The 14,507-nt window shown below is 67.0% G+C and overlaps 3 protein-coding genes across 8 annotated transcripts in view; 1 reads left to right on the top strand and 2 right to left on the bottom strand.

The window, feature by feature from the left end:
- The first annotated feature begins 1,200 nt into the window (after window positions 1-1,200).
- Window positions 1,201-8,614, top strand: BRD2 (bromodomain containing 2). 4 transcript variants are annotated; one of them, XM_026057226.1, is made up of 12 exons: window positions 1,201-2,062; window positions 3,904-4,204; window positions 5,453-5,590; window positions 5,681-5,822; window positions 5,979-6,187; window positions 6,312-6,683; window positions 6,787-6,915; window positions 6,997-7,251; window positions 7,370-7,545; window positions 7,765-8,075; window positions 8,162-8,284; window positions 8,368-8,614. In XM_026057226.1, exons 1-12 carry the CDS (start codon window positions 2,034-2,036, stop codon window positions 8,496-8,498), a joined length of 2,316 nt encoding a protein of 771 aa, XP_025913011.1. In that variant the 5' UTR covers window positions 1,201-2,033; the 3' UTR covers window positions 8,499-8,614. The 4 variants fall into 4 exon arrangements, with proteins under 4 accessions (XP_025913011.1, XP_025913010.1, XP_025913012.1 ...); XM_026057225.1 differs by having other exon boundaries at window positions 1,202-2,062; window positions 7,331-7,545; XM_026057227.1 differs by lacking the exon at window positions 1,201-2,062 and adding an exon at window positions 4,738-4,834 and having other exon boundaries at window positions 3,900-4,204; window positions 7,331-7,545.
- Window positions 8,590-10,624, bottom strand: LOC112961735 (class II histocompatibility antigen, B-L beta chain-like; the record flags this gene model as incomplete). The annotated part of the gene is made up of 6 exons (XM_026057221.1): window positions 10,599-10,624; window positions 10,213-10,286; window positions 9,622-9,891; window positions 8,987-9,268; window positions 8,775-8,885; window positions 8,590-8,645 (listed from the first exon to the last, which is right to left on the bottom strand). Coding segments are annotated over exons 1-6 (819 nt in total), but the record flags the coding sequence as incomplete, so codon positions are not given.
- Window positions 10,625-11,562: 938 nt separating this feature from the next.
- The window catches only part of LOC112961741 (class II histocompatibility antigen, B-L beta chain-like), an 11,925-nt gene continuing 8,980 nt past the window's right edge, over window positions 11,563-14,507 (bottom strand). Inside the window, exons 1-5 of one of the 3 annotated variants that reach the window (XM_026057232.1) lie at window positions 13,258-13,449; window positions 12,700-12,969; window positions 12,199-12,480; window positions 12,009-12,119; window positions 11,563-11,764 (exon numbers count right to left, since the gene is read on the bottom strand). In XM_026057232.1, the coding sequence (XP_025913017.1) occupies window positions 11,751-11,764; window positions 12,009-12,119; window positions 12,199-12,480; window positions 12,700-12,969; window positions 13,258-13,363 (783 nt within the window). In that variant the 5' untranslated portion in view covers window positions 13,364-13,449 and the 3' untranslated portion in view covers window positions 11,563-11,750. Of the gene's footprint in view, window positions 11,765-12,008; window positions 12,120-12,198; window positions 12,481-12,699; window positions 12,970-13,257; window positions 13,450-14,507 lie in introns of those variants that run through there. The other 2 variants (XM_026057233.1, XM_026057234.1) reach the window with 2 other exon arrangements.

Here is a 14,507-nt window from a genome sequence, read left to right as displayed (position 1 = left end):
GCCGCGGGGGGCGGTTGGGGGGTGCCGTGGCCTACGGGGCGCCGTAGCCCCGGGGCTGGGCGCGACGGCGGCGGCGGCGGGAGCGCGGGGGCAAAAAGTGCTGTGTCATGGCGGGAGGCGGCGGCGCCCCCCGGGGCCTGGCTGCCGCAAAATGGCGGCGGTGATGCATTGCAGGGGCCCCCCTGCCCCGACCGCTGTCCCGGGGTTACCGGGAAGGGGGTGGGAAGGGGAAGGCAGGCGGCTGCCCTCGTTCTTATGCAGCCCCCCCCGCCACTGGGCCCGGCTGCCCGGTTCGGGCTGCAGCGGGGTGGAGGRAGAAGCGCCCAAAATGGCGCCGTGGCGTCGAGGGCCTGTTCCCCCGTTCGGCCGAGGTGCCGAAGGGGAACGGCGAGAGTCGCAGCTGCGGGGATCGGCCGCCCCGCGGGGCCAGAGCGGTCACCCGTGGGTGCGGGCAGGCCGAAGGGCTGCGGGGTTGGCCTCGGAGGCGTTTTGGGGCGCGGGGGTGCGGCGGTGCTTCGGACATGTCCGCGAGGGGGGTTGACGCGAGTGGAAACGGCGGCGTGTGAGACGGGCACGGTGCGCGGGGGGAGACGTGCCTCTGCAGCCCAGGCCGCTCCGGTAAACGCCCGTTGGGGCCCGGTGAGGCGTTGAGGGGTCGCTTGACGGCGGGGCGGGGGGGGCGCCGTGGGGCGAACCCCACCGTTGGGGGCTCCGTGTTGTAGGGTTCATGTCCCGTTTCCCCGGTGTGTGTGTAGGGGTCACTGCGGCCCGGGAACGGTGCCGGGGCCGCTCGGGAGCGGCGGGCTCATTGTCCGCCCTCCGCCTGGCGGCTGCACAAAATGGCGCCTCCCTCCCCGTCCCCTCCCCCCGCGGCGAGCAGGACAACAACAACCAACGGCCACTTCCAACCGCCGGCGCCGCCCCCACGTGACCCGCCAGCCAATCGGCGCGCAACGAATGGCAGGGCCGGCCAATGGCAGTCCGTGCCGCCGCCTCCGGCGGCTCGGGCGCCTGGCGGAAGGGCGGGGGAGAGTGGCGCGAATGACTGGCGCTCCCGGCGCCCAATGAGAGTGCCGCGCCAGTCGTGCCTCCGCCCAATGAGGCCGCGGCGGGGCGGGCTGGGGCGGGTGGGTGATGTCAGCGCCGCCGCCGCCCAATGAGGGACCGGCTGGTGTCTATATAAGGCCGGCCGGGGGCAGGCCGAGAGGCGCCATTTCGCTGGGACGAAGGACGGAGCGGGTCGGGCCCGGTGCGCGCGGGGGGCGGCCCCAAACCGGATCCATCCTCCGCCGGGCGGCCCAGCCCCCGCCTCCGCGCTCCCGGAGGGCTCGCCGGACCCTCCCCGGCCTCCGTAGCGACCCCTGCCTGCGGCCAGCGGCGAGGGGGGCCCTCCTCCCTCTCCCGCCCTCCTCCCCTCAGGGAGCCAAGATGGAGCCCGGCCCGTGATTCCCGGTACAATCCGGTGTCATCCGTCTCCCGGATCGCCGCGGCCCGCCCGACCCCCGGCTTTCGCGGACGCAGCCGGCGCCGAGGGACGCGGCGAGCCTTATATTGACCGCATCGCCGCAGGATTTGGGGCCCAGCGGGGGCTCCGAAGAGGCCGCCCCCCCTCCGGCGCTCCCCGCCCCGCCGCCATTTTCTCCGCTCCCATTCATGTGAAGCCCGGTGGATGGTCCCGGGCCGCCGCTCGCCGCCGCCTCGCCCGGCTGGAGCCGCCGCGCCGCGCATGGGCCCCGCGCCCCTCGCCTGAGGCCCGCCCCGCTTGGTCGCGCCCCTGCCCGGGGGAGGGGAGGGGGTGCCTGGCTCGTGCCCCCCTCCCCGGTGCCCGCCGCCACCGCCGCTGCTCGGTGATGCCCGGCCGGGGGCCGCCACCGGCGCGTTAACGGGGCGGCGGAGCGCCGCGCCGGGCATGTGCCGCTGAAGCCGCCCCGGGCCAGCCTCGCCGCTCGCCGGGCAAAGTGGGGGGGTCGTCGGAGGACACGGCGGCGGGAGGAGGACGGCTGGGACAGCGGGCCTGGCACGCAGCAGCCGGCATGTTGCAGAATGTGAATCCCCAGAACAAGTAGGTGCCCGCGCCTCGCCGGGGCACGGGAGGGGGTCGGGGGGGGCGGCGGCGGCGGGAGGGTTGGGGAGCGAGCACGACTCAGCGCCGTCCGCGCCCGGCGCCTCTTCCCGGTTGCACCGGCGCCCGGGGTGGGGTGAGGTGAAAAGCGCGCGCGGAGCCGCCGTGGGGCTGAGTCACGCGTGTGCGCGGCCGCCGGGGCCCGGTGTCACCCTGGCGACTGGGGGAACCCGAGGTCGCCCGGGGAAAGGAGGGGGGGGGGCCGCATCCGGCCGCGGGCGGTTGTGGCCGAAGCAGAGCCCCGTTGTATCCGAGCCGGCCCCGAGGAGAGGCCGAGCCGTCTCGGAGGGAAACGCTGGCAGCAGCCGCTGTCCCCGCGGGGCGCCCGCTGGGATCTCGGCCCCGGGCCCCGAGGGGGAAGCGCCCCGTGCCGCTGGGGCCCCCCTGCCCTCGCCGTCCTTCCCTCCTCCTTGGCCCCCGAGCCGCGTCCTTGGCGCTTGGGGAACCCCCGCCGCTGCCGTCGTTGCACCGCGGCCCGAACTGTCGCCGTGTGAACCTCGGGGTTGGCTTGGCGCAACCGAGCGCTCGGGGCAGGAGGAAACTCCCTGGTCGAGGCGTGTGAGAGGAGCCGAGTTGGCCGGGAGCTGCCTGGAGAAAGGGGGAAAACGGGGGGGGGTTTAGCGGCCTCCCGAGTGCTTGGGAAACTTCTTGCATCTCCCCGTTGGCGTCCTGGCGGTTACTGGGCTGCTGCAGGTTGATTCGGGCCTTGCAAGGCGCTTTCCTTGGCCCAAAGTTTTTCTGCGTTACGGAAACTACCCGCGTTTCAGTCGGATGCTGTTTCTCAGCTGGTCGCTGTTGCCACAAAACCCCGTTTTCTCTGCTTAAACTGGTGACGCTTCTTCGCTAGCGTGTTACGATGCAGCCTTGGGACGTGCCCGGGGTCGTGGGGGTCATCCCCGCGGCCCGGCCCCCACCGTGGCCAGAGGGGACGTGGGTCTCAGGGCGTCACGCGAGACGTTTGCGGCTGCGCCGGCGTAGGCCGAGCCCTTCTGGCGGCAAAGCAGCAGGAGGGCCGCGCCGTGTAACGGTCCCGCTGCGGGGCTTTGGGGTGGCCCGGTTTTTTTGTCCCCGGTCCCTTTTGCCTTCAGGGCAGGCTCCGGCCTCGGGGGGCCGACGGAGCAGCCCYGTCATCTCCAGGCGGAGGTAGCCACGGCCCTGCGTGACGGCCCTGAATGACGCCTCTTTGTTTGAAGAGCGAGCCTGGAGCCGTGCCAGCCTCTTAGCTCTGCATCTGCAGCTTCGCGCTTCGCCAGCGAGGCGCCGCCGACGGCGRGCGGGCAGGCGGGTGACTCTCCTGGGCCCCGGCGACAGCGCGGGGTTGGCGTGCCGGCTGCCCGGAGTGACAGCGGGGAGCCTGGCTGGCAGCAATTAGTAGGGGGCAGCTGGAGTTCACGGCCTCTCCCTGGGGAGAGCCACGTGATGGGAATTCACCTGCGGCCCTGGGAATCGCATCGCCTCTGYGCTGCCTCTCGCTTACTCCCAAGTAGCTGTTTTTAAAAAAGCGATGCTCAGCGTAGCAATGTTTCCGTTCCTAATTGCGTCTCAGGAGCGAGCGTAGGTGAAGTAGCTGTGATGAGGCTGCCCTGCGAGGGGATTTCTCCCGGGGACCCAAACTCGTTTTTGCTAGGATAACGGTCTCCAGGGAGTCCGGAGCGCTCCGTTTCTGCCTCCTGCAGCCTCTGGAGGTTGTTTGTAGCGCGGTCGCACGGGGGCCGCCAGTAAAGCGTGCGCTCATCGGCGCCGAGCTGCCCCCTCTAACCGTGTCTCTGCTCCCGTTTCAGGATTCTGGGGGAGGGCAATGCTGGGCTCATGGGCCTGGCTGCGGAGTCGACCCCCGGCAAGCGGATCCGCAAGCCGTCGCTGCTCTACGAGGGCTTCGAGAGCCCCACCATGGCGTCGGTGCCGGCCCTGCAGTCCCCCCAAGTGAACCCACCCCCGCCGGAGGTTTCCAACCCCAAGAAGCCGGGCCGGGTCACCAACCAACTGCAGTATCTGCACAAAGTGGTGATGAAGGCCCTGTGGAAGCACCAGTTTGCTTGGCCCTTCCGCCAGCCTGTCGACGCTGTCAAGTTGGGCCTGCCGGTAATGAGCCATGCGGGTGGGCGCGGGAGAGTCTGAGGCGTCTGGGGCATGCGCGAGTGTGTCTGTGTGTCCCCGCTTGACCCTCCCCCCCCCYTTTCCCTCCCCCCTTCCCCGCCTGGGTCGTGCCTGGCGCTGCGGCTGGCGTGTGCAGGCACGGGGTGTTAGGCCGACGCATCGCGAAACTACTGCTTGGGCCGCCCGCCCCGAGACGTGGTCCCCAGCCTGAGAGTGCCAGGGACAGCGCCGTCCCCTCCTGGGGCGTCTCCGCCACAGAGATGCAGCTGCAGGTGCCTGGGCTGTGCTGGCCTCGCCCTCTCTCAGGGGCTTAGCCCCCCCCCCCCACGGGCTCTGTACTGCCCCCACCGAGGTCCYGGTAGGTGTCCGGCCTGCTTGGCTTGTCCTGGGGACGTCCTCAGAGCAGCTGCCCCCTCCCGATGCCCCCTACAAAGGTATGGATGAGGTCATGCAGCCGCTGTAGAGGTAACCCGGACGCTTCCCCACCTAATCTCTTGTGCCCTGAATGCGTTTTGCAGATTCCCATCCATGAATTTGTAGAAGACATCATGTGACCCCAATATTAAACGCCAGCCCCCCGTGCACCTGTGGCGCCCAAGGATTTAAAGCCCGGAGGTAAATTCCATGTAGGTTTGCTCTTACCTTAGCGTTAGCTTCCCTGAGCCCCGTCGCACCTTGTGTGGGACGCGCGCGCCCTCRAGGCTGCGGGACGCTGGCATCCGGCCGTCCCCATAGCGTAGGCTTCTCCCGGCAGAGCTGACCTGTTCCCAGGCACCTAGGGACCTTCGCCTCGCRGGCAAAGGGAATCTCTTTGCGTCCGAGGCTGGCTGGCTGCACTCTAGGGTGGGGACCAGGTCCGGAGGCGTCTCTTGTGCCTGATGCACCCCCTGCCTGCTTTTGGGTGACGAGTGGAGGGACTGGAGTGAGAGCTTGATGTGCGAGCGGGATGCCGGCCCCCGCTGCCCGCCCTGTGTGCATGTTGGCTTCCCTCAAGCGCGTTGCCTGCGGCCACTAACACAAACTCGAGCTGCTTTCGGCCTCGCTTGCCCCGCGGAGGCCGCTGCCGGCTCCAAAGCGGGCGAGCCGGCACTTTTGTAGGTGCTGGGCTCCCTCAAACCTCTGCTGACCGCTCGGGGTGGCAGCGAGGTGCTGCGGGACTGGGTGGGGTGGGGATGCAGCATGTGTGTGGCTGGCACGCTCCTGACCGCTGGTTCCGCGTCCTTTTTTCGGCAGGACTACCACAAGATCATCAAGCAGCCCATGGACATGGGGACAATCAAGCGGCGCCTGGAGAACAACTATTACTGGGGGGCTGCGGAGTGCATGCAGGACTTCAACACCATGTTCACCAACTGCTACATCTACAACAAGGTGAGAGGCGCGCCTGCGCCGCCCCGGAGCCGGCGGGGACCGTGGCGCCTTCCCCGCCACCTCTGACGCTCCCTTTGGCTCTCCTCGCAGCCCACAGATGACATTGTGCTGATGGCCCAGACGCTGGAGAAGATCTTTCTGCAGAAGGTGGCCCAGATGCCTTCAGAAGAGCAGGAGATAGTGGTGCCAGTGGCCAAGAACAGTCATAAGAAGGGGGCGTCCCGGGCAGCAGGTACGTTTCGGCGGCGCTGGGTGGGGCGGCTGCTTGGCTTCAGCGGGCGCGTTAGGTGGGACCCCAGGGGAGCAGGATCGGGTGGTTGGATGGGGGCTCCTCACACGGAGTGTCTCGCTTTCCCCGGTGCTAACGGGTGCTTCCATCTCCGCCCAGCTCTCCTGGCGGGACTCACGGCTGCTCAGCAAGTGCCGGCTGTCTCCTCCGTGTCCCACACTGCGGTCTACACCCCGAGCCCCGAGATCCCCACCACCATAGTCAACATTCCCCACCCATCCGTGATCTCCGCTCCGCTCCTAAAGTCGCTGCACTCCACCGCCCCGGCCGTGCTGGCTGCGCCCGCTCCCACCCAGCCCGTGGCCAAGGTAGGAGAGCTGCCCAGGTTCGGGGCAGGCCTTGGCCGTGGGGAGGCTCCGTGTGGCTGGGGCAAGGGTCCGGCTTTTCCCCCCCCTTGCCGCAGCCTTGAACATGGCCCCTTTCTCTTGGCAGAAGAAGGGCGTGAAGCGGAAAGCGGACACCACCACCCCCACCACCACGGCCATCATCGCCACCAGCGGGGAGTCCTCGCCTTCCGCCACCCTGCTGGAGGCCAAGGCGGCCAAGATCCCCGCGCGGCGGGAGAGCGGCCGCCCTATCAAGCCCCCCAAGAAGGACTTGCCCGACTCGCAGCAGCATCAGACCTCCAAGAAGGGCAAGCTGTCGGAGCAGCTCAAGTACTGCAACGGCATCCTCAAGGAGCTGCTCTCCAAGAAGCACGCGGCCTACGCCTGGCCTTTCTACAAGCCGGTCGACGCCTCGGCCCTGGGGTTGCACGACTACCACGAAATCATCAAGCACCCCATGGACCTCAGCACCATCAAGGTACGGCCGGGACCCACTTGGGAGCGGGATTGTGGAGGTTCCTTCGGTGCTGGGAAGGCTGGGACAGGGGCGAGGCCTTGCTCACCCGTTTCTCTCCCCGCAGCGGAAGATGGAGAACCGGGACTACCACGACGCGCAGGAGTTCGCCGCCGACGTCCGGTTAATGTTCTCCAACTGCTACAAGTACAACCCGCCCGACCACGATGTGGTGGCCATGGCCCGCAAGCTGCAGGTGAGCGGGGGCGGCGGGCACCCCCGGTGGCCCCTGCCGGCCCCTCGCCCGCCGCGCTGACGCTTCTCCCCTCTCCCACAGGACGTCTTCGAGTTCAGCTACGCCAAGATGCCCGACGAGCCGCAGGACGCCAGCCCGCCCTCGGTGTCGGCCCCGCTGCCCGGCGCCCTCTCCAAGTCCTCCTCCGAGGAGTCCTCCAGTGACGAGGACGAGGATGACGACGAGGACGAAGACGACGACGAGGACGAGAGCAGCAGCGAGAGCTCGTCGGAGAGCGAGGAGAGCTCCGACTCGGAGGAGGAGCGTGCCAACCGCCTGGCTGAGCTGCAGGAGCAGGTGAGGGCCGGAGAAGGGGGCTCCGCCGCGACCCAGGCCCGTGACCCGGGCCCCCCTCATCCCCTGTCTCCCCCCACAGCTGCGGGCCGTGCACGAGCAGCTGGCTGCCCTCTCGCAGGGCCCTGTTTCCAAGCCCAAGAAGAAACGGGAGAAGAAGAAAAAGAAGAAGTCGGAGAAGCACAAAGGCCGGGGAGGCGATGAGGAGGCCCGGGCGCGCCAGGCCCAGCTCCGCAAGGCTAAGAAGGCCGGGGGCGGCGGAGGGACCAGCGGGGGCAGCAGCGGGGGCAGCTCCAAGTGAGTCGAGGGACAGTGGGGACTGCTGGGGTGGGACGCGGCGGCCGTGATGACTGTCTTTCCCCAACGGATCGACCGTGGCGATGATCTTTACACAAACAAGCCAAACCTTGTCTGAGTGCCGTCAGCCCCAGGGTGGATACGGGGGGGACCCGTGGGTGGGCGTTGAGGAGTTTTGGGTCCTGCCAGCTCCTGATGCCACGCTGGCTCTCCCGGCAGGAACTCAAAGAAGGCGGCGAAGGCGGCGCTGCCCCCACCACCGGCGCTCTATGACTCGGAGGAGGAGGAGGAGAGCAAGCCCATGACGTACGACGAGAAGCGCCAGCTCAGCCTGGACATCAACAAGCTGCCCGGCGAGAAGCTGGGCCGGGTGGTACACATCATCCAGTCGCGGGAGCCCTCGCTGCGCGACTCTAACCCCGAGGAGATCGAGATCGACTTCGAGACCCTCAAGCCCTCGACGCTGCGGGAGCTGGAGCGCTACGTGCTGTCCTGCCTGCGGAAGAAACCGCGCAAGCCCTACAGTGAAAGTGAGTGCGGGGGCCCGGGGTGGCGGGGGCCTGGCGGGGGCTGAAAACCCTTGCGCTGAGCTGCTCCCCTTTCCCTCCTCCCGCAGCCATGAAGAAGCCGGTAGGGAAGACGAAAGAGGAGCTGGCGCTGGAGAAAAAGCGGGAGCTGGAGAAGCGGCTGCAGGACGTCAGCGGGCAGCTCAACTCCACCAAGAAGCCCCCGAAGAAGGGTGAGCGCCGGGGCCGGGGTGGGTCTTGCCGCGCCGGGTGCCCTTGCCGCCGTCGCGGTTCTGACGCTGCCGTTGCCTTGCAGCCAGCGAGAAGCCGGAGTCGGCTCAGCAGGTGGCCGTGTCGCGGCTCAGCGCCTCGAGCTCCAGCTCCGACTCGAGCAGCTCGAGCTCCAGTTCGTCGTCCTCGGACACAAGTGACTCGGATTCGGGTTAGGGCGGGCCGGAGCGCGATGGCGGTGGCCGCCAGCGGCGCGGCCGGGTGGAGCTGCGGGCAGGTTCGGAAGAGGCTCTGCGGGACCGGACCCCACGTGAACCGGACTGAGAGCCTCCACCCGGCAGGCAGNCTGGGCAACGGCGCGCCCTGAAACACAGAGAAACAACATCAGCGGCACAGCAGTGGCCACGGCCAGGGGCAGGACCGCAGCTCCAGCCCCGCGGCCAGCAGGGCTCCTCAACCCCCAGCCAAACGCCCCACACCCCAGCCGCTCACCTTTCTTATTGCGCAGGTAGAGSACCAGCCCCAGCGCCAGGAAGATGAGCCCCAGCACCAGGCCCCCCACCCCCGTCAGCATCTTGCTCCTGGCGGTGTCCGACTGGGCCCCTGCAGGGAGCAGAGCAGAGGGGGAGGGGGAGGGCACCCGCTCCCCGCCCGCACACGGCTGCGCGGCTGCACGGCTGCAGGAGGAGGGCGCCGGGCCTTACCCCAGTGCTGGGTGAGCGGCTGCTGCAGGCTGGCGTGCTCCACCTGGCAGGTGTAGGTGTCCCCGCTCTGCGGCATGCTCTCCAGCATCACCAGCACCTGGTAGGTCCAGTCGCCGTTCTGGATCACGTCCGTGGCCACCACACGCTCTGTCTCCTCCCGCCCGTTCTTGAACCACTTGACCTCGATCTCCGGCGGGTAAAAGCCCGTCACGTAGCAGAGCAGCCTGTCCGTTTGGGGCAGGGACCCCGACTGCATGGGGGACACCAGCACCTTGGGCTGAACTGCGGGAGAGCGAGAGAGCTGGAGTTAGCTGGGAGAGCGCAAGGGGCCACCTGGTACCGCTGCTGCCAGGGCACATCCCGGCCCAGGGCTGGGTGTTGTGGTCCCCACGCAGGATGTGTCCAGGGAGGACGCAAGGGGCTCGTGTCCTCGTGGAAGGGTGCAGGGACCTCGCCCAGGCCCCTGCTGTGGGCACGGCTGGGTACGGACGCTCCCCTCCCACGATCCCGGTGGCCTGGATCATCGCCATCCTCCGGGGACGCCCCCTGTGCCCCCCCCCCCTTGGCTGCCTGCGGTGTGGAGGGTGTGGGGGTGTCCCAGCTCCGCCAGACCCAGGGCTCTCCCGTGCACTCACCTCTCCTCTCCACGGTGAAAGGGGTCACCACCCCATAGTTGTGCCGGCAGTACGTGTCCACCTTAGCCTGTTTCTCCTCAATGAGGTCTGGCTGGCTGTTCCAGTACTTGGCAGTTGGCTCGCCCAGGGGACTGTCAGCCACATAGACCCCCAGGTCACAGTCAAAGTGCACGTACTGCTGCCGGTTGTAGAGGTACCTCTCCACATACTTCACCTGCTCAGTGCCGTTGACATACTGACACTCGGACTTATGCATCTCCAGGAAATACCCTGTTGCGCAGAGAGAGGCAGGTCACAGTGCCCCAGCTCGTCCCCCTCCCCAGGCACCCTCAGCCCCCACGCAGGGTGGGGGGGGGGGTCACAGCACAGCTCCGCAAGGCTGGGGAGGGCATGGGGACGCCTTGGAGCCACCCCAAACCAACCACATCTCGCCCCACGGAGACACCTGCAGCCCCCTGMCCCCAGGCTGCCGAGCACGGATGACGGCAGACGCAGGGGCACCAGGGGGCTCTCCTGAACCCCAACACCTCCACGGGGAGTCTGTGCCATCTGACCCCCGATGCCATCCCCCCRCCGGGGGGCTCGGCTCACCTGTCGTCTCCTTGCCATGAGCTCCGCGGGCTCCCAGCACCACCAGCACCACCAGCGTCGCCCCAGCCCAGCACCTCNGGGGGGGTTGACAGTCCCGAGTTTGGGTTTGCCGGGGAGGTGTGTGAGGGGAGTAGACAGACGGACACCGGTGCCTCGGGCTCAGCGCCCCTGCGGGACATTGCTGCCATCAGCGTGGCCGTGGACCTGCCCCAGCCTCGCCCGCCCCGGGCCGGGGGAGCCGCCGCCGTCCCCCTCCCCTCGTCCGTGGAGGTTGTTTCTTTATTTTTTTTCTTTATTTTTTTTTCCTCTTTTGTTTCTTTTTTTTTAATTTATTTGAACTGCGTTTGTGCTGGCGCGGGAGCCCCGCGGCGCCGGGCCCCCCCCACCCGGCCCGGGACTGCGCGTTGTACATAGCCCTCCCCGGCGCACAATCAGGGCAGCATGTTCCCGAGCGGGGAAGGGGGGAGGGAGGGGGCCGCCTGTTTTTTACGTTGACTGTATAATTTTTTTTCTACTCGTTTATTTTTCTCCTCCCCCCTCCACCCTTTTGACCCTACCCCTCTTCCCCACCCCCTGTTAGACCCTTAGAGCCGTGTTTTCATCTTATTGTATCTGTTTCGAAACCTTTCGATTCTTTAACATGTAAATAAAGAAAATATTATTCGAGTTGACCTGGTTCTCCCCGGCGGAGTTACTCGAGTGCCATCTGCAGGCGCCGGGGAGGCAGCGGAGGTGTCACCTGAGAACAGCACAGGCATAAACCCTCCGTGTGGCCCCAGGTTTGTCACGCTCAGGGGGGCAGCCGCCATCCCCCAAGGGGGGGTGGGATGGGCTTGGCCCCTCGACCTCAGGACCCTGCAGCGCTGGCGGTGATGGTGGCACCTAGCCCAAGAAGCCGGAACAGTCATGCTGCTTCCCCCACCCAGGCCTTGCACCCCACGGGGGTGCTGGCGTCCCCTCCCCGGCCCTGTGGAGCAGTTCTGGGAACAAGTTGCCCAATGGGCAATCTTGTCAATGGCCACATGGGGCAGTGTTTGAGCATGAGGACAAGGGCTTTTGGCAGCCCTTATCACTGTTCTGCCTGGGTCCTCTTGGCCTGTTGTAGTTTGTGGCTGGGACACTAGCCAGGTGCTTCTGGTGCTGGCTGTGCCCTGTAGGTCCTTCCCCACCTCCTCGGCAGCAGGACCCCTCCCCAGGCCCATGGCACTGTAGCAGTAGGAAGGAGGTGGTGAGACCTCTGCTCCTGGATGAACCGGACCCTGCTTGTGCACCCTGGGGTGCACAAACCTCCCCCCTTTCCCTGCGCCCCGACTGCACCCCACGGCTTGAAGCAAACCCCAGAGGCAGAGCTAAGGTTCTCGGCATGCGGTTTATTGAGCGGTGGCAGACACCAGCCGTGGKCCCATGAGGACCCCCAAGGCGGCGAGCGGGGTGGACACTAGGGGCAGGGACATGAGAGAGACAGCAAAGGGCCTAGTGGGAACCTGAGGGGCCAAGTCCAGGGCAGGGACACACAGAGCAGAGCCTGGGGGCAGGAGCTAGTTCAGGCGACCTGCAGCGGGGAGAAAAGGGAGAGGCGTCACCACCATGCCAGGATGGAGAGCTGCCCAGGGAGCGGCTGAATGGGGTCGGGGGAGATATGTTATCTGCGGGCTGGGCACCGGCGCGCCCTGAAACGCAGAGAAACTCAGCGGTGGAGCAGGAGCCGTGGCTGGGGGTAGGACTGCAGCCCTGGCCCTGCGGCCAGCAGGGCTCCTCAAACCCCTGCCCCAAAGCCCTGTGCCCTGGCTGCTCACCTTTCTTATTGCGCAGGTAGAGGTACAGCCCCAGCGCCATGACTATGGGCCCCAGCACCAGGCCCCCCACTCCTATGAACATCTTGCTTGGGGCAGTGTTTGGCTGGGCCCCTGCAAGGAGTAGAGCAGAGGGTGAGGGCACCTGCTCCCTGACCGTGCACGGCTGCAGGAGGAGGGCGCCAGGCCTTACCCCAGTGCTGGGTGAGCGGCTGCTGCAGGCTGGCGTGCTCCACCTGGCAGGTGTAGGTGTCCCCGCTCTGCGGCATGCTTTCCAGCATCACCAGCACCTGGTAGGTCCAGTCGCCGTTCTGGATCACGTCCRTGGCCACCACGCGCTCCGTCTCCTCCCGCCCGTTCTTGAACCACTTGACCTCGATCTCCGGTGGGTAAAAGCCCGTCACGTAGCAGAGCAGCCTGTCTGTTTGGGGCAGGGACCCCGACTGCATGGGGGACACCAGCACCTTGGGCTGAACTGCGGGAGAGCGAGAGAGCTGGAGTTAGCTGGGAGAGCGCAAGGGGCCACTGGGGCGCTGTGGTCCCCATGCAGGATGTGGCCAGGGACTGTGCGAGAGGCTTGTGTCCTCACTCAGGCCCCTGCTGCAGGCACAGCTGGGCCCCCTCTGCTGCCCGTGGTGTGGAAGGTGTGGGGGTGTCCCAGCCCCGCCAGACCCAGGACCCTCCCATGCCCTACCTCTCCTCTCCACGGTGAAAGGGATTACCACCCAGTAGTTGTGCCGGCACATGGTGTCCACAGCCGCCTGCTTCTCCTCAATGATGTCTGGCTGGCCATTCCAGTACTTGGCATCTGGTTCACCCAGGGGGCTGTTGGCCATGAAGACCCCCACGTCGCTGTCAAAGTGCACGTACTGCTGCCGGTTGTAGAGGTACCTCTCCACGTACCTCACTTGCTGGGTGTCATTGAGGTACTGACACTCGGACGCATGCATCTCCAGGAAATACCCTGTTGTGCAGAGAGAGGCAGGTCACGGTGCCCCAGCTCATCCTCCTCCCCAGGCACCCTCAGCCCTCAGGCAGGTTGGGGGGGTCGAGTGCAGCTCCCAAAGGCTGGAGAGGGCATGGGGACACCTCAGAGCCATCCCAAACCAACTGTGTCTCGCCCCGTGGAGACACCTGGACCTGACAGGAGACATGAGAGCACCAGGGGGCTCTCCCGAACCCCAGCACCTCCACGGGGAGTCTGTGCCATCTGACCCCTGACGCCAACCCCCCACCGGGGGGCTCGGCTCACCTGTCGTCTCCTTGCCATGAGCCCCGGGGGCTCCCAGCACCGCCAGCACTGCTAACGCTGCTCCAGCCCAGCGCCTCCCAGCGCCCTGCACGCAACCAGTCCCCATGGCTGCTCTTAGAGCAGGTTAGAGAGGCGCTGGAACCCCGAGCGAGCCCAGCTCTGCTGCCTTGTCATATCAGCCCGGGCCCTGCCCAGCGCTGGGAGCCAGTGCGCGGCGGGGCTGGGCACCATCACGCGTCACCAGGCAGAACAGGACTGCCGGGGTTGTCCCAGCGTCGGAGCAAGGCTCCTGCAGCGAYCCAGCCAGCACCGCAGGGCTCCCTGCCCCACRGCTGCCCCTGTCCTTCCACCCCCAGAGCCCTCTCGAGGGGAGCCGCAGCCTGGGGGGACAGTGCTCCCCTGCGGGGTCCTGCTGCAACGCCCGTCCGTCCGTCCATCTGCTCTGCAGGGTGCTCTGCGCTGCCACTCTGCCTGGGAACAGGCGAGTCAGCGCGAGGGCTCCCTCCTATTGGCTGAGCACCGTGGCGGGGGGGCCCCATCCCCACGCCATGGGGTCCCCAGCACAGGGCTCCCGCCCTGGCAGTGACACCTGCCCCTCGCCTGCTCCCACTCTCGCTGCCCGATGCCAGGAGAGGCCAAGGCTGGAGGACGGGGACAGGGTGTCCCACTGGCCCTGCTGGCCCTTCTGTGACATAGAGCACAGAGATGCGCCATGGGGCAGAGGGTCGGGACGTGAGGCCCAGAGCAGGGCCACGGGGCATGGAGCTTGACCATCAGGCAGAGGGTCAGGATGTGGGATTAATGGGATGCAAACACGAGTGCTGAGGCAGCTGGCGGATGTTATTGCTAGGCCACTCTGCATCCTCTTGGAAAGGTCCTGGAGAAGAGGAGAGGTGCCTGAAGCCTGGAAGAAAGACAATGTCACCCCGGTCTTCAAAAACGGCAAGAAGAAGCACGCGGGAAACTACAGGCCAGTCAGCCTCACCTCCATCCCTGCAAAGCTGATGCAGCAGCTCATCCTGGAGGCCATCTCCAAGCATGTGGAGGAAAAGAAGGTGATCAGGAGTCTTCAGCATGGCTTCRCCAAGGGGAAGGGGAAATCCTGCTTAAGCAAGCTGATAGCCTTCTGGGATGGAATGACTGTGTGGGGAGATGAGGGGAGAGCAGTGGCTGTTGTCTGCCTTGACTTCAGCAAGGCTTTTGACACTGTCTCCCATAACATCCTCCTAGGGAAGCTGAGGAAGAGAGGG

Source organism: Apteryx rowi, unplaced genomic scaffold (assembly GCF_003343035.1).
Source record: "Apteryx rowi isolate R43461 unplaced genomic scaffold, aptRow1 scaffold_1374, whole genome shotgun sequence".
Taxonomy (NCBI): Eukaryota; Metazoa; Chordata; class Aves; order Apterygiformes; family Apterygidae; genus Apteryx; species Apteryx rowi.
The sequence above is the reverse complement of the archived record's forward strand: the minus strand, read 5'-3'. Positions and strand labels throughout refer to the sequence as shown.

Excerpts from the sequence above, each read along its gene's own strand:
- BRD2 (XM_026057225.1), top strand. The coding sequence starts at position 2,034 with ATGTTGCAGAATGTGAATCCCCAGAACAA. Across the intron at positions 5,823-5,978 it reads GGGGGCGTCCCGGGCAGCAG|CTCTCCTGGCGGGACTCACG; the intron begins GTACGTTTCGGC and ends ATCTCCGCCCAG. Across the intron at positions 6,916-6,996 it reads CCATGGCCCGCAAGCTGCAG|GACGTCTTCGAGTTCAGCTA; the intron begins GTGAGCGGGGGC and ends CCTCTCCCACAG.